We start from the raw sequence: 25,093 nt of genomic DNA, 5'->3' as shown, positions 1-25,093 counted from the left end.
CCGTTCCAGATGTTGGGACCACTACCCGAAAAATAAACCACCCAAGAATGCAATGTTAAAAAAAAGAATGTTTCGCTCTGTCCTTTTAATAAGTATTGAGTTTATTGTTCACTATTGTAATTCATACAACACCAGTGGTTATCAATATTTTACTAAAACAATATTTATGTATGTACATTATAATTAATTACATATTTATATTCTTGATGTTTGGTAATATTTGTCCATCGTATGATAATTATTGAAGCAATCTTCTATATGAAGATATCAGTGGCGGGCGGTGAGATACTTTCCCTCTCGATCGCTCGCGTGTTAAGTGATGAGAGTGAATGAGAGATAAGGGCATGCGGATCGCATGCCCTTATCTCTCATTCACAAATGCATAAATTTCGTCATTTAAACTGCGTATTTACTGTAACTTATAGATGTATCATTTTAGTTAAATATGTCTCTTAAATCATATTAACTAAAATCGATATCTTCCTCTCGATTTCCTTTGTGCAGCTAATTAATAAAAATATTATTTTGTTACATACATCTCGTCACCATCTATTGGCCTTCCTACATATATTCATCAATCCCTTACTTATAACTTAAATGTCTTCCGAAATTTTACCGTTAATATTTGTATCTGAAATAGTCTCGATCTGTTTAAAGTAGCACAGATTTAAACAAATTTATTTTATTGGTACGCGATCTACAGTTTGACTTTAAATATGTGTTAAAATTAAAATACTTAACATGGTTACCTGTATTTTTAACATTGCAATCCCCACCATAAAATCCAGTAAATATTTTTAATATAATTATATGACTATACAATTAAATATTTAGGGTCTAATAATATTTTGAATCGTATGAAGTTTTCCTCTCGAACGTCAGTTTATTCCTTGAATTTTATCTATTGAGGCTTGCGGTTCTTTGTACATATTTGAATTCATTTATAAGCAGTTAATTATGTTGTTTAATGACTAACTTCTGGTGGTTAGTCAACGGTAGTAGCTCTCGACTGAATTATTCTGAATCATCTTGATCGATAGGCGCGGCGCGAATCGATCACCGTCAAAGAATGTCATTCCTGCCTTTTACGGTGGACTATGGAAGTTCTTTTCCTCGGTAGAATAAACAACCTTCGATTCCTATGATTTTCTCCCCTTAACCAGCGCATATTGGTCGTACTTGAATAACTCGTTTTGAAGCACAGCGTCCGCGACTTTTTTTCATCTCGTTCATAAAGAGCACCAGAGTGGTTTCGCGGTCTTTTTTATGCACATTAGTCTCGAGTTTGGCGGTGTATTTCATTTTCTCATCATTGAAAAAAGTCAGACAGGATCTGATAACATCTGAGTTTATTATAAGATTTGTGTATCAAAGGTGCCGATCGTCTCGAGTGTTGAATGCGTGTATATGTGTGGAAAGTAAACATTGTATTGACGATTTATGTATATCAATATTATTTTTATATTTAAAAATACATATTAATTTACAGTAATCATATTCATTAAATCTATTAATCTTATCGTTCGGACAGAGAAAGATGTTATATATGTACTCTCACTTTCGCTCTTTCTAACTATCGATTATTGTGCTAATGCGATGGCTTGACATGTTGTCATCTGTCACTTTTTTATAAGAATGGACTTTTGCATAACGGTCATAACGAACACATGTAATTCGAGTACCTGCTAACCACATTCTATCGACTTTGCATTGTCCTATATTTAGGTAAATAAAAATTTAAATCTCCGATCGTCACGTGCGCTTGTATGGCGTCGACGTGATGAATAAACTGTTCTGCAAGTCGCAAGTTCTTATATTACGCTTTTAGCAAATAATTAGTCTCACGCTTGTTGAGAAATCCCGACTCATTAAATATTGAATTTGAGCTGTAAACTAATCCAAATTCGATGAAAACCAAATCAAGTACTCCAGAATTAAATACATCAAGAGTAAATTTTAGATAGTGTTCTCGAATAAAAACAATACTGATGCCATACAGCATTCATTGCTAAACCACTAGTTCAAAAAACTTTTAATCATAATTTTATTTTATTTAATTTCACCTATGCGAGTAAGTATAAGAAACAAGAATTAGTTTAAACTAGTTTCAAAAATTGATCCGTCGCACGTTTTGTTTAGTTTGCTGAACCTATTGAAGACTATACTTCACTTTTTATTTTTTTTATTAAATATATGGGTTATGTATAATCTTCCGCTCGTTGTTAGTAATTAAATTAAATCCCTACTCCTCGCGCCTACAAACATTGAACCAGTTACCTCTGAAGATGTCTTTCAGCAGTTTCTTAGGGACCGCGATGACACGCGATTTCTTGGTCAGTTATCATCCATCATATTCTAGTTTCTATGTTACCAGCCTGGTCCAATGTTTAGGTAAAGGGGAGTTGTTAATACCCCATTCTACATAGTTTCACATTATTTAATGAATATTTGACGATTTTACAAAATAGCAGGTACTATATAGCATAACACTTTTCATGTTCGCACAAGAAAAACTACTTTAATACTAAATATTTTCGATATTTAGGTTTATTATATTTTTATAAAAGCATATATAAAGTTTTGCTATAATTTTATTGTCAAAAAATAAATTCATTTGGAATAATAAATTGGGGTCCAGCCGTCCCCCTGTTCGGGCAGTCGTGTATTTTTGTCTACATTCTCGTTCTATGGTAAAATCTAAATAATTGTATATATTTCAGGAAGGGCTTTTTGTTCATTTTTTGCTTCAATTGAAGCTGTGATTATCATCGGTTTATGTTGGCTCGTATAATTGTGTCGCATGACGTTATGCGTGGTCAGTGACATCCGGATCGATAAGCTTCCACTTGGCGCGACATGCCCTTTGCTTCGCTCTGAGGTCCAAGGGCGTAGACCGCGACCTACCATACTCCAAAATAAAACACGCTCGGTTTTTTAAAAATTCGAAAGTATCGTTTTGGAATCGACAGAAATAAAACCGACCGGCCGAACGGCTACTTTCTTCTCGTGAGTAGTTTCGACTCTTTCCGCTCGATCGGATAATTACCGGTGATTTCGGATCATTGTGTTGTGCTCGTCACACGTTTTGATCTTTTGGGAGCGGCTTCGACGAACCAGAGTCTGTTATATGATGCACTTTTATCGTTGCTGCGGTTTTGACCCCTCGATTTACACGGATATCGTATCGTACATAACCGATGGAGAGCGTGAAAATGTTTTTGGGAGGTACTGGGCGCGCCTTTTTGTTGGGCGAGAGGAGACCTCAACAACAATGGGTGGTAGGAATGCCGGCTTATTATAAATTTCAATGGTTTGTTTTACGGTTGTGCGTTATTATTGTGTGTGTGTAGCGGAACGTCAGTAATTCAATTCTCATATCAGTTTGTAATCCTCAGCTTTCGCTAATTGTATTGCCTTTGTTAGGTTACCAGCCAAAACATAAAGTCGTCTTAAATTTGGATTTAGCTCGATTGTTATTTTTGGTTGCTGTTTTTGCTTTGTCCTTTGGACAAGTTCCAGTTATCCAGGTTTATTGATCATAGCGTGAAGGATTAGTTTGTATAGCTTTTTTGTATTATTTTGAAGCATATAGAAGTGATTTGAATATCCGTACCAATCTGTTTCATATATAACATACGTGAAAAAACGCATCTTCTGAATCATAGATTCTCAAACTTAATATTGATTCATCACCCTTTTTCAACGACAAAATATTTCATCGCCTACCTTCTCTCTAAACTCTATTTCCTAATAAATTGAAACGTAGCAATGCCCATATATGTTTAAATTTCATCAATATATTTATGTAGCTTGTGCAATTTTAGAATTTCAAATAGCGAGTTTAAAAATAAAATAATTTAAAATAAAATTACAAAATTATTTAGTAAAATAAAACAAAAAATGCACACTTTTACACAAGATTTTCCCTAATATCAAAAAGGGAGAATTTTTTTTATTATTTAAATAATTATTTATTGATATTTATACAGTGCTACTTATAAAATAAAAATGATATTTATTATTAATATTTGCTTTTTATATTAAATATTTGTTATTTATACAATAATAAAACTATTTATAAAAATAGTATTTGCAATTAAATAAATAGTTTGTGCATAACCCATAAATACAGTAGACCCCCCTCCTAAATAACACGTTAAATTGCGGACGTGCTATTTGGGTGCGTGTAGTTGGGGGACTAGAAAATACTCATACATTTTTTGCAATACGTACATACGAATCAAGCGCGTGTGGTGCGATATCCCCCCTTTGGCTAGCTCACACATTAAGTAACGGGTGCATAAATAGCTCGTCCACAATTTACCGTGTTATTGGGGGGGTCTACTTTATCTAAAAAAATCAATTACAGCGGCCTAAAACGCGTTATATTTTATGCAAAATACATCAACTTTATTATAAATATAAAGTGCTTAAAACATTGTCGCACTTTTAGAACTTTTTGCCTACTTTTTCGTCGCCCTCCATGGCTTCTACATCGCCGGCATTGCCCACCCACCGAGATTCGGTTTCAAAATTTCACTTTATTGTTGTCTTTGCGGTTTGTAAAACGAGTAGTGTAGTACATAGCTAAATATATGCTACAGTGGTACATCGACTTACGAACCGCTCTACATACGCATATTTTGAGATGCGAACTTTTTTTTATATTTAATTTTTACCTCTACTTACGAACCACTATGCACAGCTTGCGCTCGCGTAGTATTAATTTTTTAATCTCATCTTTATTGTGTTGATCAAATTAACAACAACAAAAAAAAACAATACCTCATCCGATGACAAGGCACAGAAGCATTTATTTAACATTCAGACAGGCGTAAGCCTAATGCGTTATAACAATAGTTCTCAATCGAATATTCGAATTATTCGCCTGATTTACAGCTATATGATTATTCGAATAATTGATTCAAATATTTGTAAAATATTCGTTTATACTAAAAATCTATGGTTTTTTTTATAAATGTTTGTGTCAAAATGCAAGACAATAAGATGCTTTTACGCCTTAGAAAAATATTTGTGAATAGAATGTTTATCGACCGTGCCTACTACGACCGAAATTCGACGAATTCGTTAATTGAACGAAACAAAACTTTAGAAAGGCCCACCCTTTGTTAATCGTTTAACGCTTATTTTAAAAACAGGTATGCGTCGCAAATTTTTGTGAATTACTTTGTATTTGTTGTTTCAAGACGCATATGGTTTATTTCAATCAGTTCAATAATTCGGTCGTGGTTAATATATTTCTAGTAATTTAATTTATATGCAAATACGCGAAAAACAAACGCCGGTATATCACATTCCTTCCAACATTATTAGCTATTTTATATAATATATAATAAATGTTCCATAAATTTTGCTGAATTAATTCAATCGCAGCTTATCCTAATTCTGGTGATTTGAAAAAGGTGTATATAATAATAAATTAAGCATTTACTCCCTCACTGATCAGTAATTCGCACATTGTGTTAGGAAAGTAATTAATGATTAATTAAAATAAATAATATTAACCAGCAATTATTTTGATTAAAATAATGTTTTACAGGCGATTAATTGATTTTTTGCCTAAAACAGTTATGAATATATTCGAATTTTCAAATATTTCATCCATAGTTGAAAATTACGAATATTTGAGAACCCTAGCTACAACGGGGTAAATCCGTAAGTAGATATTAAAACCACCAGACTGAATATCTGGAAATCAGTGACACATTTATAGAATTAATTATAAATTAATATGTATGTTATAATTTATAATCAATAGATGTCACTCTATAGCAGGGGCAGGTTATTTAATAATATCGCATTTTTTATGAATAAAAATTCTAAGTTGCTGCCGTGGCTCGAACCTGCGGCTTCCGTGTATCAAACAATACCGTTTGGACTACGCTATTTTGACCTTAAGTTGCAGTCACATAGATAAAAACAAATCCAGGACTAGTCTACGTTTATTTATTTATCGTTTGTTTAGGAAATACTCGCTGGTAAAATCCACGGCAGTTTTGCACATATATAAGAAAAATCATTCGATTTAGTTCAATAACTTGACAAATGTCTTTGAAACGATGATAAAATTTGTCTTGTTGATAAACTTATTTACGAATAAACAATAATATCATTTCTTTATTCAAACTAAATTGCTGTCGATTTGCCATTATATTTTTTATAAATATTTTCACCACGAAAGCTGACGGTCATTGGTTAGATAACTGCTCAAAAATAATACAGACGTACCACTAAATAAGTGATTAAAAGTTCTGATAAATTTAACCAAAGATTAGGGATATGTATATTTTAAACTATTGCGCGATTTTTTCATCAAATGTTATCGAAAATTTGTCACGTGGTGTATTTTTAAAATTTTAACCTTTCTGGTTTCGAACTGCGTTCTCTCAAATTTAGCAATTTACGTATTAAATAATAAAAATGATTGATTTATAGCCGTTGCGTGAGGTTGAAAATAACATTAAGGGTTATTTATTTTTTATATAATAATAGTATTACATACATATATTGAAATTATAATATACTAGTTTTAATATAAATGATGGGAAGGGGTTGGAAAAAATTGTTTTAATTAGTGTATGTTTAAATATATTTTTAATTGTCCTAAATTGTAGATGGATTTTTTGTTAAAAAGAAACAAATTTAGAGGAACATCATACAATTTCTCACTATGCGGCTGCTTTTTACATCGCGTTAAAGATAATATGAATTTAAAATTAATTTAAATATTTTTATTTTGTACCCCCGTCATCCGACTCACCTATAGTCATAGCGCAAACGCGAATTCGTTTCGCTACATTTAGTCTATATATACATAAATTTAGTCTTGACACTTGACTGTCCAATACATTACAATTACTTCCCTAAATGGAATGATAGCTCATTTCAGTTCCGTCCATAAATAATACGAAATAAGCGACGAGACACGCCCGAGAGCCGACATTAACATATCATGTGCAGTTTCTCGTGTAACTACTTTTTTATATACTCAGATGAGCTACATTTAGCTCTTTATTAGTTCACGTTTTTATTACATGACCCAGCTTGTTTTTTTTCATCATTAATAACACAATCGATCGGATTTGTAATTATATTAAATAATAATTATATATAAGATTAATACTTATGATCTTCAGATTTTATATATTATACAACAAATTTTACATATGTAATAGTTATATAATTGCCCTAATCCGGCGTTTTTCATCGCAATTTTCAATCCTTACCTGGCGGCGGAACCGGTGGAGAGTGGGTGGAGATGAGGTTCATCTCGGGGCCAACCTTGCGCGTGGGCCACCGCAGTCATTGGGTCACCGCCCCGGGTCGTCCTTTTCGCGTGGGCGTCTATTATTCTCCGTCTTCTTATTTTGATCCTCGGCGCCCACGCTCCCTTGCAATTTATGCAACGATAATAATGCATCGCGCGCGTAGGTGATTAATGGACTCTTTGAATCAGAATCCTCTGGCAAACTTGCAGAGAGCTTACTTGGCAGTTTGGATTAATTAAGCTTGTGTACATACATTTATTCGACCCTCTGAGTAAACAGCCATTCAAGTTTATAGTCGAGTCGTCAAGCCTTTATGTGTCAATTTGTTCTGTATGTGCAGTGCAGACGAGTTCTAAAATGTGTTTAATGAACGGTAATATCAATCCGACGCTGTTAATTAATTGCATTGTCCCTTAAATCTCTTTTCGCGTATGTCCGTCCTTGGTGGCGATTCATCCGAATAGCAGTTATCGCGTGTATTTCCTAGGAAACTAAATATCGGAGATTCGGATGATTCAGCAGAATTTCCATCTATTAGTCATCCCTTATCATGTGCCTAAATGTACGTCACATAATCGGGTATACACCAGGGACGACGTTTGACCAGAAAATATGTCATTTAATTAAATACTATGCATTTTAATAAAGTCTAAATATTAAAAAAACGACCACTGAATGGCCAACTTAGCTGAAATGTTCTAAACCAGAAATTCTCAAAGCAAATCTAAAAAGACGTTCTCGAATTTATTCGAAAATATTTTTTTTAATACGTCATTTAAGTGAAATCATATCGGAATACATTGGTAGATATATATTTTTACCAGTGAAAAGCATGTGCTAGTAAAATTTTCCATACGTAGTAATATACATATATATTTACATACTTAATATTATTTATTTACATGCGATGTATTAACGGTATTTTCGGTCATATTTATAAGTCATATTTTCACTAGTGAAGTCCAAATATATTTTCATTTGTAGATATATACATCAATATATTTCTACTAGCGAAAATATAGGCGCTAGTGAAATTATACGCTGCCCTAAAATCCATTATTTAAACAAACTATGTATTTAGCAAGCTGTCGGACACTCACTGTCGTGAGGTACCGCAGCTAGGTATACAATATTTTTTTAAATTCAAATATCAATTCCTTCGTATATTTTAGTCGATTATTTTATTTAGGTCATATTCTCACATACTTAATGCCAGTAATGTGCAACTCGCGGCCCGCAACTTTATTTTCTTCATATAAATTATAAACAATATTTATGTATAAATGGCTAGATACTATATTTGCGTTAACACAGTCAGCTCGAGAGCTATTCATTTCATCATTATTCATAATTGTGAAAGAGATGGGAAGTTTTTTTTTCGAAGACTTCACCAGCCTCCAGGTTGCTGGTGATTGTGCTGGATTCCGCTGCTAGCAGCGACCTACCGGCTAAAACCTCTCCCCAGCCCTCCCCTGGACTGCCGGTACTATCTTTACGATATTGCACGCCAGATCGTTAGGACCACCGCTGTCTTTCGCTGTCTCTCAGCTTCTTTGATCTCAGACGCGTAGTCCGTCCATGCCTCCCAGTTGTGTCGGCTCTCCAGCTTTTTATGGGTTAGATATACTTAGTTTAGGCTAGATATACTTATCATTACTCCTGTTTATATTTTGAACAAATTTATAGAAATTAAAATCATTACTATTTTTTTTATATTTATCAATCAATTTGAGTAATGATATCGTAGTATATCCGTACCGTGTGCTTTAGAGGTAATAGCAGGGGCGTAAACATCCCTTTCTCAATCATGAATAATGATGAAATGGATAGCTCTCGAACTGTCTGTGTTAACGCAAATAGAGTATAGTAACACTGACGATTGCTGGCTGAAAATATATCATTCCAATAGAATTACACATTATAAATTTAGATATGATACTTAATGATAATTTCTTCATTTTTTGTAAAATTGCACTAGATAAGAAGTGATATTTTAGTTTGTAAACCGAACGTTTTTTTTCAAAAAGTTGCGAATTCGCCCTGTCCTCGCGCGAATGTGTCCAGAGCGCCCAGCGTCCATGTGTTAAAAATAAAAATGGTGTTGCCAAATGGCTACAATATGCATTTTAGCTAATAATATATTATTTATACATGTGAATATTTAGATATATCCACACTTGCGTATTTTGTACGAGTTTTCGTCCGTATTTCGATATTTTTTATATTAAATCAGACATTTGATTTGTATGAATGCCGTTACTTATAACATATGCACATGTAAATTAAATATAATATTTTTTTCTGCGGCGTTTAATTAAACATTAACTTTACATACATTTTAAGGTTTGTTGCCAATTGGTAAAATAATGCATAAATTAACCCTTCAATGCACTGTGCTGCCATTTTGACATATAATTTTGTTTATTTTGTATGTATGGCAAGTAACTGATTTGACCCACGATGCATTGCACTTTGCCAACATATTTCTAAAATTTGATATGCACATGAATAATCCATTGTTAAACATCTTGTGACATGTGACAGGATATTCACACGCCGGATGCGTCTTCAATATGTTTTCGGGCACCAGAGGCCCTATTTGACCTCTTTGAACCCTAATCGACTGCTGATAATTCGCTAGACTGCGTTCCACATATGTATATCGCTTCGTCTTGAATTTCGTTTTATCTCATCGTTATTTATACGTTTTTTAAACGTGATATTGATCGTCTTCGATCGACTGTCGACTGAGCTTAATAAAACGTCAAGGTGTCGGATTTCTACGCATCAGATAAAACGCAGACGTGAATATTTATTTAAAAAAATGCTGTTTTGTAACGATTTGAGTGAAACAGACTTTCTAAATGAACGTCGTTGAAGTATGGATACATATGATGGTAATTAACGCGTGGGTGGAAACGTTCGCTAAGGTATATTGCGTGCAGGCAAGTTTAATTGCATCTTGTAGTAGTGTCAATGGAGAATCCTAAAATTTATCTCGACGCATTGCAGTACATACTTGAAAATCATAAAATTTATTGACGCATTGCTCTTATTTTGTGTACAAATTTTTTTCTAATACACATTCCAATATATAGACTAGGTGTGTTGCTATAGTTAGTCGTTCATAAAAGTTTCTGAATCACTGCACATTCGTACGCAATTTAGATAGAGGGGTTGTGTTGATAATACTATAAAGTTTAGGAGTTATGACCATAATTTACGCTCCATTAGAGATAGCGTATTTTTTATCAAATTTTTAGGTCGTCAGTCTCGAATCGCAGCCGATGCGAAATATGTATCACCACCACAGAGCGTATGCTGACTTGGTGGAGATCGACGCGTTTACCTCCAGTCTTCTATAATTCGAGTTTTCTTCTTTCGTTACAGTTGCAAACGAAGCGCGAGCTCTTCTTCAAGAGCGAGCCGACCAACAGCGTGCCGGCCCCGGGCGCGCCGCCCCCAGCGCCCCCATCGGCGCCGCCTCCAGTCGCCCCCGCGGCGCCTTCGGCAGCCGCCCTCAATTCTACTTCGGCGCCTCCTAGACGAGCATCCACGCTGGATTCACACGAGAACGGGCTTCCGCCCCCACCGCCTGTGCCTGCTGCGCCCCCTTCCACCGCGGCGCCGCTCCCACAGCCTATCAAGGTGGAGGTAGCACTCAAGAACACCGAAAACCTCAAGATTGGGGGACCTAAGGTATGAAGAGCTATATATATTTTTTTATTTCAATCGTACATGGATTAAAACATATTGTTTATTTTCAGTCTGACCACCCTCCGGTGGCACCCAAACCAGACCCACCGCCGAAACAAGTTGACAGACCGAAGCCCAAAGAACTTGACGGATATGTCGGATTCGCCAATCTTCCTAATCAAGTCTACCGCAAGGCTGTCAAGAAGGGATTCGAATTCACCCTCATGGTCGTTGGTGAGTATCTTAATCACTTGAGTCTTATTGGTGGCATATTGATAGGTATATTTCGTAAAAAAAATATTATATACGAAAAACACGCGTGATGAACTATCACATAAATATAATATAAACATGTGGTACGATGACTCAAGCATCACTGTGACGAAGTAAATTGTTCGGTCCGAATAGGCATATCAAAAACATATTACGTCTGCCCTATACTAATTTTTTTTGTAGGACAATACGTCCTGCCTGGTTAACAGGTTAATAAAATCCACTTGGATTTAGTCTTTAAAAAAAGTGTATAGATAGTCCAGTCAAATAAGGCGAAATAAAGGCTAAACCTCGGAATGAAAGATACCAAGCTGAAATTTTGCACAGACCTTCGTTTTGATGTTCTAAGGACAGGGTGAAAAGTCTCATAAAATATCGTGTCTGCTAATCAAGATATCAAAGGTCAAAGGTCACAAAATTTGTTTTTTTTTGCAAATATCTCGCGTTTTATGCGTTGCACGTCATTAGATGCTTCACAAAACTTGTAAAGCATAAAATTATCTACAAGTTTAATTATAATATTTGTTTTGTATCATTAACCGTTTTTGAGATATAGCGCGAAGAGTGGGAGGCGTACATCCGTTTATAGAATCCAGCGAGTATTTCTACCTGCTTAACTTGGTATAAGCTTTGAAAATGTAAACAATCGTGAAAAAAGTGGTCTCGGCAAGTCGTTTGAACCATAATTTTATTACTTTCTTCATTGTATTATTAGGAATTAAAAATGAAATATTGCTCGACAAGAAATTTGTGCGAAAAAATTGAAAGGGTTGAGAGATGTCCTTATGGAGTATGTACCAGATGATAAGAAGATCATTTCCAAATTAAGAGAAAAATATTTAACTGATATTATAGTTATAACGAAGATTGGATCATTCCCTATTTTTTCTTTTCGCGATGCTCAAGCTTAAGTTTTATCCATAGCTTGGTATGAAAATAAAAAAGGCACTTCGGAAGAAGAACACTTGCGCGTAGTGGAAGCTGCTGCGGCGATTATTAGAGAAGATATTCGATCTTCTGTTGTTGAGACCAAGTCTTATCCGCCCCCGAGTAAAATATTAATGAAGAAATTCCGAAAACTTTATTACATTTTCTGCAAGAAGTTATTATAAAGAACAGAAAAGGAAAGACGGGGCATTTTAAAACGAAATACACAGCTATAAGTCATGCTATAATGACTTCCATACGAAAACGGTCCTTTTCTTCGCAGTTATTAATAGGCCTATCTGTATTTCTTCATAGAAAAAATACAGATAGGCCAAACATCCAAAAAGACTTTAGGATGTTTTGTCAAGTTTAGGTTTTTTCGCTTTATATAGTGATACTGTAAAATGTTAAATTTCAGCTGTTTATCACCCACAGCCTCGTAATCAACCATCATAGTCAAGTGCCTTAGTACAATATGCAGCAGATAATGCAGAAAAATATTTATACTCTTGATGGCTATAATACTGTTCATATAATGGGAATGATAAAAATAATAACTCCAAAATCTGAAGTTATATCTGATGACCGCATAAAGAAATTTACAACAAAACCAAGTGCAAATGAGTTAGCAGCACTATCACATATACCCCTTCTAGTGTATGAAAATCATGTCGTACCCGGATTGAGCAAGAGATTCAAGCTCAAAATTTTAATGATGTAGAAGAACTAACCGAACAAATATTTAATGTAGTTGATTTGTTGTGGAAGTACGGAAAGTGGAAAAATATCTCACCATTGCCAGGGTGGAATGGATTTATTGAACAACTTACAAAAAACAATGAGAACTTTGTAACTTCTCGGATTCTGTTTCTTACTTTTATTCATCATCCTGTGAGTAATATGGATACAATTTACACTACATTACAGTGTGCTATAAACACTGCCAAGAAACATGAACAAAGAACATGCTTAATAACTTTTGATCAGCCGTTGTACATAAAAGCACGTGAAATCGTAGCAGCTTCAGATGCTAGCTCAGACTCGTCCAGAGTAGTTGTGAAACTAGGAGGCTTTCATATGCTTATGTCTTTTATTGGATGCATAGAGTATATAATGAATGGAAGCGGAATCAAGGAAGCTCTCAGTACAATTTATGCATCGAATTCTGTCGACAAAATGTTAGATGGTCCCGCTTTTGCAAGAAGTATCAGAGGCCATACGTATTACTTTTTGCATTATCGATGATGATTTTTGAAGATATGGAGATTGAAAGTTATAATGCTTTAGATGGGTTCATTCAGCAGATAACAATTTGCGATGTTTTCTACGAAACTGTGGAAGAATGTACAGGTAACTCTGGCTCCGTAGTTTACATAGCGTTATCCTATAAACGGATGCGCGCTTCCCACTCCCCGCGCTATATCTCGAAAACCATTAACCATACGAAGAAATAAATTATAACAAACTTGTAGAAAATTTTCTTTTCTATAAGTTTTGTAAAACATTTAATGACATGCGACGCAAAAGAGGCGAGATATTTGCAAAAAAAACATTTTTTGACCTTTGACCTTTAATATCTTGATTAGCAGACACGATATCTTTTGAGACTTTTCACCATATATTTAGAACGCCAAAACAAAGGTATGTGCAAAATTTCAGCTCGTTATCTTTCATTCCGAGGTTAAACCCTTATTTGACTGGACTATAGAGTGATATATGGGTCGACGAACAGTACCCCACGAAAATTATTCGAAGAGTCTTAACCCCTTAAGTGGATATGTCGTATATATCCGTCATGACAAAAGTACTTGCAAAGTGGGTATGAGGGATATATCCGCATTTTGAAAATTTTAGCAAAACTCAATGGAAACGACGGATATGTCTAATAATCTAAATACTGGTGTGAAGACTGCAGCAGATCACCACTTTGCGCAGCTCCATGTCTTAAAATATATCACACCAAAAAATAATATTTTGGTGTGTATATATCCACTAGCGGCAAAAAGTTCGTGTCACTGCAGATCACACTTTCAACAGTGAAGCATAACGTTGAAGGGGTTAAAAAGCTTGTTTCTCATGAGAAACATCACTGTTCTCAAAACATTACAGACCGTTCACATGTTCTCACGTGATATTAAAATTTCACAGTCAGTCTATTTACACGTTTTCGAGGGTTAAAAATAGTAATGGGATGATTCCAAATCTTTTTTCCAGTTCCGATACGATTCTGATTCCTACAATGTAAAAATAATAATTATAAAATTTATTATTTTTATTACTTTTACTAAAAATAATAAATTTTAATGAATAATGAACATAAATTTTAATTATATATTAAGTGTACCGGAAAGGTCCATTATTTTTTTAATCAAATTAAAAAAAAAATTACAATTTATTTCAAAATATAATTACCTTTATTTTCTATAACTTTATCTCATCTTTCTGTCAATTTTTCAATCTCTTTTTTTTAGAAACTCAGTTTTCAATTAAAAAAATAATACTTGCTTATCCACATGACTCACACTTATTATTATTTTTCCTCTTAATGTGTGTTCCATGCACCTAAATAGGTAATAGTTCAAAAGAGTAAGGTCTAGTGAATACGCAGGATGCCTTAAGATTTTATCACGTGTCATTTTTGCCTTGTGAGGGCATGCATTGTCATGCAAAAGAATCACTCGCTTTCGATTGACCGAATACGGACGTTTATTTTTCAATTTCCCGTTCAATCCTGTCAATTATTGATAATAAACTTCTGCAGTAATCGTTGAGCCCGGTTTTAGTAATTCATAATGTAGCATCCCTTGCATATCCCATCAAAAGCACAAAATAACTTTATGATGTGTCATTCCTGGTTTAGGGGTTGGAACAGGTACTTGGTTCTTCAAAAGCCATTGTTTTTTTCATGTCATATTATCGTACACTATCCACTTCTCACCCCCTGTTATGATTTGAGACAAAAACGGATTGCATTTTTGCCCCGACGATAGCGAAATGCGCGTATCCAACCGCTTGTCTTTGTTGTGCGTGTGGAATCCAAATACCCTCCCTGTTTGTTTTTCCAATTCGTTTTAAATGTTCCTGTATTGTGGACCATGGAGATACAAGTCTCTATGATAATTCCTGATTTCAATAGAGATTTTAACAGATCATCGTCAATTTGTAAGGGTCGTCCTGATTTAGGTGTTTTTTTAAATTCCTGTTGCCCAATTTAAATCGTCTAAACCAAAACTGTCATCTATTTATTATCAGAACTGCCCCATAAATTTCTGTAATGAGTTCAGTGGCCATGGTGGCATTCAAGCTCCAATCGAAATTAAGCAGTATACAATGCCTAACATGTTCTTCAGTGCTTCCGGCTGCGAAATTTTACCCTTTTACTCTTAACAGTAAAATAAAATTTATGACACAAAAAAGTGGTTTTACAAAGAATATTTATTAATAAAATATTTAGTAAAATAATTTACACGAAAGCTTATAAAATATAGGACATCATGTTTTTTAAAAAAATGGTGTAAAAGTAAGCTATTTATTTTATTTTATTTTATTAATTTATTTAGCTTAATAGCTAATCTTTACATCTAACAAATTTAGTAAACATATATAAAAATATATAAAAAATACATAACAGAAAGAAAAAATAAGAATATACAATAATAAAGTCTTAATATTATAATTTATTTCTATAAGTACGAAGGTGTTTTTTTATTCCATTTATGAAACCCGTTATATGTTTGCTGTTTCGGATTTCTCTTGGAAGACTATTATATAAATCAAAACCTCCGTACATAATTCCCCTAGCCGTACTCGTTTTCTTATACTTAATTATCTTTAAATTTTCTTAATTTCTAGTATTATATTTATGTACATCTTTATTTCTTATTAAATACTTATTAAAATATTTTGGTAACATATTATTTTCTAACTTATATATAAATACTAAAACATTCATACTTAATATTTCACAGTCAGTAATATATAATATAATAATTTTTTTAATAAATTTGTTGATTTTTGAGATGAGAATTCACAAAATACAAACTTACGAAGTTGGGCATGACCGGGTAGAGGTTAAACTATTTTCTTCATAATCTTGGAAACTCGAGAAAAAAACTAATGACCTCATATCAAATAAACATTGTTTGAACTATCCTTTGTAATTATCGGACGGCCACCTAGAAACCAAAATTTCCCAAAAGGTTTGGATTTTGAGTTGGATCTAACATTATCACCTCTCCAGTTCGCCTTTTAAACGATTTATTTTAGACAAATAAATACTACCTCCAACTCTAAGTAATCGTTCACTTTGAACCGATATTCATTTTGTTGAAATCCATCAGCAAAAGTGATTTTCGTAATCTTATATTTTCTTAAGAGCAATATATTTTTCCATTTCACGTTTTATGAAATGTCTTCCCTTAGATTTTGGCTCTCTTTTTTTTCATTATTTCTTTCTTGTCCTTTTTTAAATAGACGAGGCACTTAACAAAACTAAATTGTTGTCAGCTAATGCGAAAGTACCAATAAATTCAAAAAATCGTTTTCTGAAACGGAAATTAGGTTAAAAATTCTCCGATTCGAAACTTTCAATATTTCCGATTCCCTATTCCTATAATTATTAGTTAAAAATTATGGAACTTTAGCTTGTTAAAATATAAGAATGTATTAAAGATTTAAACTTGCACTAAGAGATGCCAAAATATACATTTATAATTATTTTTGGTAGCATTTGGTAGCAATTACAGTCAAATTCTTAGAAGCTTTGTGTGTATGTAATCTAAATTAGTATCTATATAATCTACTAAAAAATATAAATTAAAAAAATATATTGTTTTGATATATAAATTCGCAGCAGAACGTTGTGTTTCCATTCATTACTTTTTAGTGGGACAGACAAAGTAATATAAGTCTGTCGCACTAAAAAGTAATAAATGGAAACAAATTTATATGTCAAAGCAATCTTTTTTGAAAATTATATTTTTTAGTATGTAGGATATGTACTTGGATACTTATTTAGATTACAGGGAATTTTATTGAAACATAACTTCTAAAATTCTGACTAATTCTTAGGAGTATTATAGTTTAGTCTGAACTTTTTATCCATCGTTATCTTGATTACTGTGATTCTTGATTACTCATCACATTTTTAACCATCCTGATTCATTTTCTTTCAGTATTACAAGTTGAAAGCTCATGTCTTTATTAACACTTTGTAACATGTAAAATTGATTAAATTTTTCTTGTCCTTTCAGGTGAATCCGGCCTCGGCAAATCGACCCTCATCAATTCCATGTTTTTATCGGAAGTATATAACCATGAATACCCAGGACCATCATTACGTGTAAAGAAAACAGTCGGCGTAGAGACCAGCAAGGCATTACTAAAAGAAAATGGAGTCAATCTAACATTAACTGTAGTCGATACGCCAGGATTCGGCGACGCCGTTGATAACAGCAATTGGTAATAATGCTCGCTTTATCTGTATTTATCTATTGATTTTTGCCATTGAGGATTAATCTTCATTTGCATTACAGTTGGGTACCTGTTATCGATTTTGTCGAGTCCAAATATGAAGAATTTTTGAATGCGGAATCGCGCGTGTCTCGCAAGACCATGCCAGACAGCAGAGTGCACTGTTGTCTTTACTTCATCGCTCCGAGTGGCCACGGCCTGAAGCCGCTGGACGTGGAGTTCATGCAGCGACTATGCGACAAGGTTAACATTATTCCCGTTATTGCCAAAGCCGACACAATGACTCCCGAAGAGTGTACTCTATTTAAGAAACAGGTAGATTTCCATTGTCATTAGACGCTTAAGTGTATACGGAATGCTACATCTTAATATTATTATTATAGATATTGACCGAAATTGGACAACATAAAATTAAAATTTATGAATTCCCACCCGGTGGTGATGAAGAGGAGGAGGGCGGCAACGTAGGATCGGCGCAACATAAGAGTGCGTCGCAAAAGTTGAGAGCTCGTGTGCCATTCGCCGTCGTCGGATCTAACACTGTGATTGATCACGACGGCAAGAAAGTGAGGGGAAGGAAATATCCTTGGGGTGTTGCTGAAGGTATGTCGTATTTTTTTAACAAAAAAAAAATATTTCCTGGCTATTAAATCGCTTCAACTGTGTATCTATAAGATCAGCAATTCTTTAACCATATATATACACCAAAGACTTCCATAGATCATATTATTTGTCACTAATCGTAAGGCACATGTTTTGGACTATTTTGGTGTTGGAATTTTATATGTCCATATTGGCTTAAGAATAGTATTATAGAGATATAGTTGCGACTTTCCACTGATTAGCCAATACATTTTACATAATTTCACCCCCAGCTGCTTTCTTTTTGCCCATATGTAAGTGTCTTACTTTTTTGTGAAAAATCTTTGTTGATTAATTTAATGGATAAGGAGATTGCTAGTGGTGATGTGGGATCATGGTATGATGATATGTGGCCAATATGGTGTTCTTATAGTTGTTAAAATATAAGTAGTTTATACTAAATACTCATGAAATTCCAGAATTGATTAGATGGATTTTGTTCGAAAATGTTTACCTCTATTTATGATACGCGTATATTTTCAGTCGAAAACCTCGAACACAATGATTTCATCGCTCTTCGCAATATGGTGATCAGAACGCATTTACAGGACTTGAAGGACGTGACCAGCAGTGTTCATTACGAAAACTACCGATGTCGGAAGCTGGCGGGGCTTGGTACAGATGGAAAACCGCAAAGAATATCAAACAAGTCAGTTGATTTTAATAAATAACCATTAACCGATTCAGTTGAACTAGATTTATTAATGTTATTGTTTCGTAGTTGCATTTATGAATATCATTTAAAAAAAACTGATTGACAGTTTAAAACAATAGCTCATTTAGCAGATCATGAATTATTAATAAAGAAATAAGTCACATTTAATATTGTTTCCGCTATATTGACTTATCAATACGCAAATGCCCGACGTTTTCTCGCTCATCGGGTATGCAAAAATGATGTACTCTTCAACATATGTATATGAGCTTTGAGGTTCATTTTCGTTTTAACGCCGCTATTTATATTTATATGATATATTGTTCTTAGATGACATAGAAGTTTTTTGAATAATTATAGTCCCGTTCCTCCATCCGTTTGAATTCTCCTAGTAATGCTAGTTTGATGTTCAGTTTGTGCCCGCAAGGAGTCATGAACAGTTTCATGACAGTATGGTAAGTTGAAAGACATTGAAGATATCGATTTAGTTACTCGAATTATTACAAATAAATCAATCAAAATTTAACCGTCTCCGTAGTTGAACCGAATGTCTCTTTGAGCCATCATTTTTGTATGCCGTCTGTTGATTAATACGGATGAGAGATTTTTTTGTATTTGTATTAAGGTCTTCATCTTCGAACATGCTTGAATGTCACACATTATTTTCGGTTAATTTTTTTTGGATTGTTTTCATAATTACGTAGATTAAAGGAGCTTTTGATTGCTTTGGGCTCAAAAATGGTTAGGTCACATTCAGATTTAGCTGCATGGTTGTTGTGTTTATTTTTAATTGTTTTTTTATTATTTTATAATTAATTATGTTGCATTGTTAAGGAATCCGTTGGCGCAGATGGAAGAAGAGAAGCGCGAGCACGATACCAAGATGAAAAAGATGGAGAGCGAGATGGAACAAGTCTTCGAAATGAAGGTATTATTTTTATTTTATTTAATATTATATAATTAGGAATTCGGGGTGAATGCTCTGCTAGACCAGGTTGTCTTCGTCTAATCTGGATGGCAAGCCTTGACTGAAGTTCTGGTAGAAGTCCTGATTAAGTGTGGCAATGTTCTGATTTAAATACCATTGAGGATTGGGGAGTTGGAACTTCTAGTTCTCGATCTTTTGATTTGGGGTGGAATTAGACTTTGTTTTTGTCTAATACTCTTGTGTGTGTATCGGGATTACGGTAGAATCAAAATTGTGTATATTTGGCAACGTGGATATTCTCTAGAATGTGCAATTTATGAATGCCGTTTGTTACGCTGATAAAAACTATGATTCTTGAGGGACAAGTATCACTTTTTTAACAAGTTTTGTGCAACTAATTTCGACAGCTATTATGGTTAGTCCTGATATCTACAATATATGACATAATCACATATATTGTTTTTCTATAAATACAATGTCGAAAATATAGCAATATCAAACTTTTCTCTATAAAGAATTTATATCTTATTATACTACGTTATTTAATATATAAATTCTTACTTATTTCTTTGATGATTTCACGAGGATTTAAATTTGAATTAAACAATGCTTCCTAAATCAGATTTTTTGTGTCAGCGCTAGTCAAGGAAGAATTTATTGTTTTTTCTGAATCTTTCATTTATTTGAGAGTAATATTTTTGTATATTCTAGGTACGCGAGAAGAAGCAGAAGCTGAGAGATTCTGAAGCTGAATTGTCCAGAAGGCACTCGGCTACAAGACGATCTCTGGAGCAGCAGGCGAGAGAGCTAGAAGATCGACGAAGGGCATTAGATGCTGAACGTACCGCATGGGAGTTACAAGCTGGCGTTTCTCTGGATGATTTACGTCGTCGATCACTCGAAGCGAATAGCAAAGAGTAAGTTTTATATTTAATATTTTTATTATATAACGTTCAGATTAGTGGATAATACAAGAATTTAGTCATGAATGAGATGTATATAGTGCAAAAAAGTCTCGCATCTAGAAGGATTTTTGTGACAAGTTAAACAAAAATAAAATTTATACCCGGTGTATATAGTAGACTCCCCAATAACACGGTAAATTGGGGACGTGCTATTTGGATGCCTGTTACTATGTGTGAACAAGCCAAAGGGAGGATATCTCACCACACGCGCCTGATTCGTACGTACGTATTGCAAAAAAATGTATGAGTATTTTCTAGTCCCCAAACTATACGCACCCAAATAGCACATCGCCAATTTACCGTGTTATTGGGGGGTCTACTGTATGTTACAGAGAATGTGTATTTTTCAGTGAAATCATATCCGAATACATTTTCACCAGTAGATATACATTTCTTCTAGTAAAAAAAATAATTTAACTGATAGGGGCTTGTGAAATTATATGCTGCTCTAAAATGTCTATGAATAGGCTTACCATAATTATGAAACTCTAAACCGGGACAGCTAAAAAAAATGTCATCTCAGAAATATGATTATACTAGTGAGAATATAACCTCACTGAAAAATTCACATTCACTGTAACAGTTGCGAATGTCCATTTGCTGTTCAAACCCGAACGTAACCGAAACGAATTTTGAAACCCAACTTGACCTAATTAAAGTTCTAAAACTATAGTTAGTTATAGAACTTTAATTAGATCAAGTTGGGTTAGGTTTGGGTTTGAACAGCAAATGGACATTTCACTACTGTTATATTGAATGTGAATTTTTCAGTGACGTAATATTCTCAGTAGTATACATATAATTTCACTAACTAGTTCTGTTAAAATGTATCAAGCTTATAACTTCACTGATTAATATCAGTGAAACTACATTCATTCACTGCGCGAATGTTTCGATACAAGTATGTATGGAACATTTTGCCCTTAACAACTGATATGTCGCCCTATAACTATTTTTTTAAACGAAATTTGCTGGTGGCGTACAGGATTTATTAATAAGTGGCGTTCATGACTCTCAGTTGAAAACCACCATTCGTTTCGCACCTATCAAATCACAGCTTAGAGCAGCATTTACTTTCACTAGCACCTGTCAAATAAATTATATTTTTACTAGTGGAAATATATATCTAGTAGTAAATATGTATTCTGATATAATTTCACTGAAATGCGAGTAAAAATATATTTTCATTGGTAATACATATAACACTGGGTTTATCGCTACAAACCAGTCAATTTGATGGATGTCTTTAAAAATATGTATATAGTGACCAGATTTTCCAAAATAAGAAGTTTCCGAAAATAAAAATTGTGTATATATTTCCATTGTTCAAATATAAAAAGTCGTACAAAAAAAACAGAAAAATTACTGTGTTACAAATCAAATCAGAAACCCGTCAATTTGCTGGGTCCCATAAATCTAGTGTTAATTGATTCCTATAAATAGGAAACAGACATGCATAAAAATTTATGTATTTTTTATATTTAACAAATTTTGCAATTTTTTATATTGATAGTAAATCTATGTATAATAACATACTTCCTGTTTTTTTTTTATTAAATACGACAATATCATTCTTATGCATCATAATATATAGAAACTTAATTATATTTTTCACAGATAAAACATATAGATTACTTCATATTTATTAAAAAAGTTACTGAATATTGTAATTGTGTCTTTTATGACTATTTGTTTATTTATTTTAGGACCGTGGACGGCAAAGAGAAAAAAGACAAGAAGAAAAAGGGCTTATTCTAATGGATGGATCAACAAAATTTTCCTCATGTAGCATATGTATTCATTACAGTAATAGTATTTACTGTCTGATCAGGTAGACGGTCAGATCTGCTCAAATTATCTCTCTCATCAACGTGCATTTGCGATGTGGTGCACCTCAGTTCAAATTAAACGTTACATAAATTGATATGTATAAAAATCGTGTGCCATTAGATGTTTTTTTTTATCTATGATTTAATTTAACGATTTATTTCAAGGCTCACATTTTTGGACTTGTAGTTATTCTAATGATGCATTATAGCGAATTTTCATACTTTATCAGTGCGTACTCGTAAGTGGTGATTTTTTAAGTAGACGCCTTTCAACGCGAGTTATATGTTAAGTCGTTTTTTCCATTCTTTGAGGACGCTTTCCATAATAATGATAATAAATTTGTTGAAATTGTGATATCGACACCAGAACTTTGAACATTGCTAGTTTTATCGTTTTATTTATATATAGTGTACTCGAGACCAATTTTTCAATGTCCTCGGAACATACGATCGATAGTTGTTAAGTTCATTTATATGAAAGTTGTATTTATTGACGTGTGTGTTTTACGTTTTTATTTTTTTGCTATTTATTATCCGTTTGTGTCTTGATTCAGCATTAAATTATATAAAAAAAATAGCCATACATAATGAAATGTGTTCAATTGTATACAAATTTTTATATTTAATTTCCTTTTTTGTGTAAAAATAAAAACGTAAAAATTATTGTAAACATGTATATGTACATAATAATAATATATATTATTAAAAATACACGCATGGCTTGTTTCGTTTATCTTCCTTTTCTTGTATATTTTCAGGTTATGTTTACGATGTTTTGAGCCAAAGTGTTACTTTACATATTTATTAATAATGCTTTCAAGTATTTGAATGTGTGCTTATAAAATTTGTTGCTTTTTATCGATATATATTATATATGTATGTTTATAAATATGTTTTATATACATTTGTATATAAAACATATCTAATTATTTTAGACATATAATCCCTCAACTGTACTTCATTACGATTACAAAAAAAACTCCTAGGCTATAAAAAAATATGAAAAAAGATAATTCGTAGACTGATAATAATTCCTCAAATCCTCGTAAGCTAGTATGTTGATTGTGAATTTAAATTTGTTGTGTATATTCAAGATTATTGAATAGGACTTAGCGTATCGATCTTCTGTAATATTCATTACTTAAGTATTACTTTTAATTGACATTATATTATATTTTTGTAATCAGTCTATTTATTGTTTCGCCAAATACTAGTGCGTTTGTGATTATGTATGTAATTTTAAGTCGTGGAATACTCAAACATATTTTTTTGTTTCGCGGACGGTTAAGAGTATTGCGATTTCAATCAAATGTAAACGATGGTAGAATGTGGCATTTATATACTTTTTTTTAAGGTTCATTGTGAATTTTGTATCTAATTGTTTTAGTATTACATAATTATGTATACATATATTTTTTTTTCAAAATACAAAAGATTGATTTTGAATCTTTAACAATTTGCTTAAAACAAAGGTGATGTAATATAAAATTACTTTTATTAAAATATTATAAAATTGATTTTGCCTTTTATTGCTGTCGATATTCAAGGTTTCAAAAGTCTCAAAAGTAAACATAGTTATCAGGTTTATGATTCTTAATCGTAATCAAGATAATGTGACATGAAGATTAGAGTAGTAGTAAGAAATATATAATGACACATGGTACGTTTCATAGAATTGTAACTAGTTTTTTTTATCATGAATTACATTTCAATTTTCTATACTATTCGCCAAGTATATGCTTATTGTCATTTTTTTTCATGGATATCAATAAAAACTTCGAAGATTTCAGTGCATGTAAGCAAAATATAATTTTATTAAATACTCATAATAAATATATTTTTTAAGAAAAATAAAAAAAAAATTATAGAACAAAAGAAATATCAATATGCTTCTTTACAAGTGATTGATGCCATTTTTTTATAATTTTCCAAATATATTATAAATATCCATCAAATTGTTATCATTTTGCTTATCAGAGATCAAATTTGGGTGATGTTTAAAGCAGGGCTGTGGAGTCGTTAAAAAAAACACGACTCCGACTCCGACTCCGATTCCGATATTTACCAACAACACGACTCCACTCCAACTCCGACTCCGACTTCGACTCCGACTCAAAAAAGTTTAATTTTATTAGGTATTTTTGGTGTTTTTCTACACGTTTAATATTCATACGCTATACACATTCATTATTACGCAATTAAAAAATCATAAATTTCATAATTTAAAAAAATGCTCGCAGTCGCTCATTTTTCACGACTCCGACTCCGACTCCAACTCCGGCCAAAACACCACGACTCCACGACTCCAACTCCGACTCCGACTCCGACTCCACAGCCCTGGTTTAAAGACAGGTTCTATAGTATTTACCTGTAAAAACTAATGATTATTGTGCCGAAATTTTCTTGGGAGTGACAAG

The 25,093-nt window shown here is 33.1% G+C and overlaps 1 protein-coding gene across 9 annotated transcripts in view; it reads left to right on the top strand.

Moving 5' to 3' along the window:
* pnut (septin 7-like protein pnut) overlaps positions 1-24,193 on the top strand; it is a 63,350-nt gene extending 39,157 nt beyond the window's left edge. For all 9 annotated transcript variants that reach the window (XM_088195112.1, XM_088195121.1, XM_088195080.1 and 6 more), the window contains 9 exons: positions 10,680-10,988; positions 11,057-11,219; positions 17,438-17,645; positions 17,720-17,972; positions 18,041-18,260; positions 18,783-18,948; positions 19,789-19,882; positions 20,594-20,799; positions 22,554-24,193. In XM_088195112.1, the coding sequence (XP_088051238.1) occupies positions 11,210-11,219; positions 17,438-17,645; positions 17,720-17,972; positions 18,041-18,260; positions 18,783-18,948; positions 19,789-19,882; positions 20,594-20,799; positions 22,554-22,605 (1,209 nt within the window). In that variant the 5' untranslated portion in view covers positions 10,680-10,988; positions 11,057-11,209 and the 3' untranslated portion in view covers positions 22,606-24,193. The remainder of the gene's footprint in view (positions 1-10,679; positions 10,989-11,056; positions 11,220-17,437; positions 17,646-17,719; positions 17,973-18,040; positions 18,261-18,782; positions 18,949-19,788; positions 19,883-20,593; positions 20,800-22,553) is intronic.
* Positions 24,194-25,093: the final 900 nt, after the last annotated feature.

Source organism: Plectrocnemia conspersa, unplaced genomic scaffold (assembly GCF_051122295.1).
Source record: "Plectrocnemia conspersa isolate PC_06_02 unplaced genomic scaffold, ASM5112229v1 ptg000001l, whole genome shotgun sequence".
Lineage (NCBI taxonomy): Eukaryota > Metazoa > Arthropoda > Insecta > Trichoptera > Polycentropodidae > Plectrocnemia > Plectrocnemia conspersa.
Note: the sequence above shows the minus strand (reverse complement) of the source record. Positions and strands in the feature narration are given on the sequence as shown.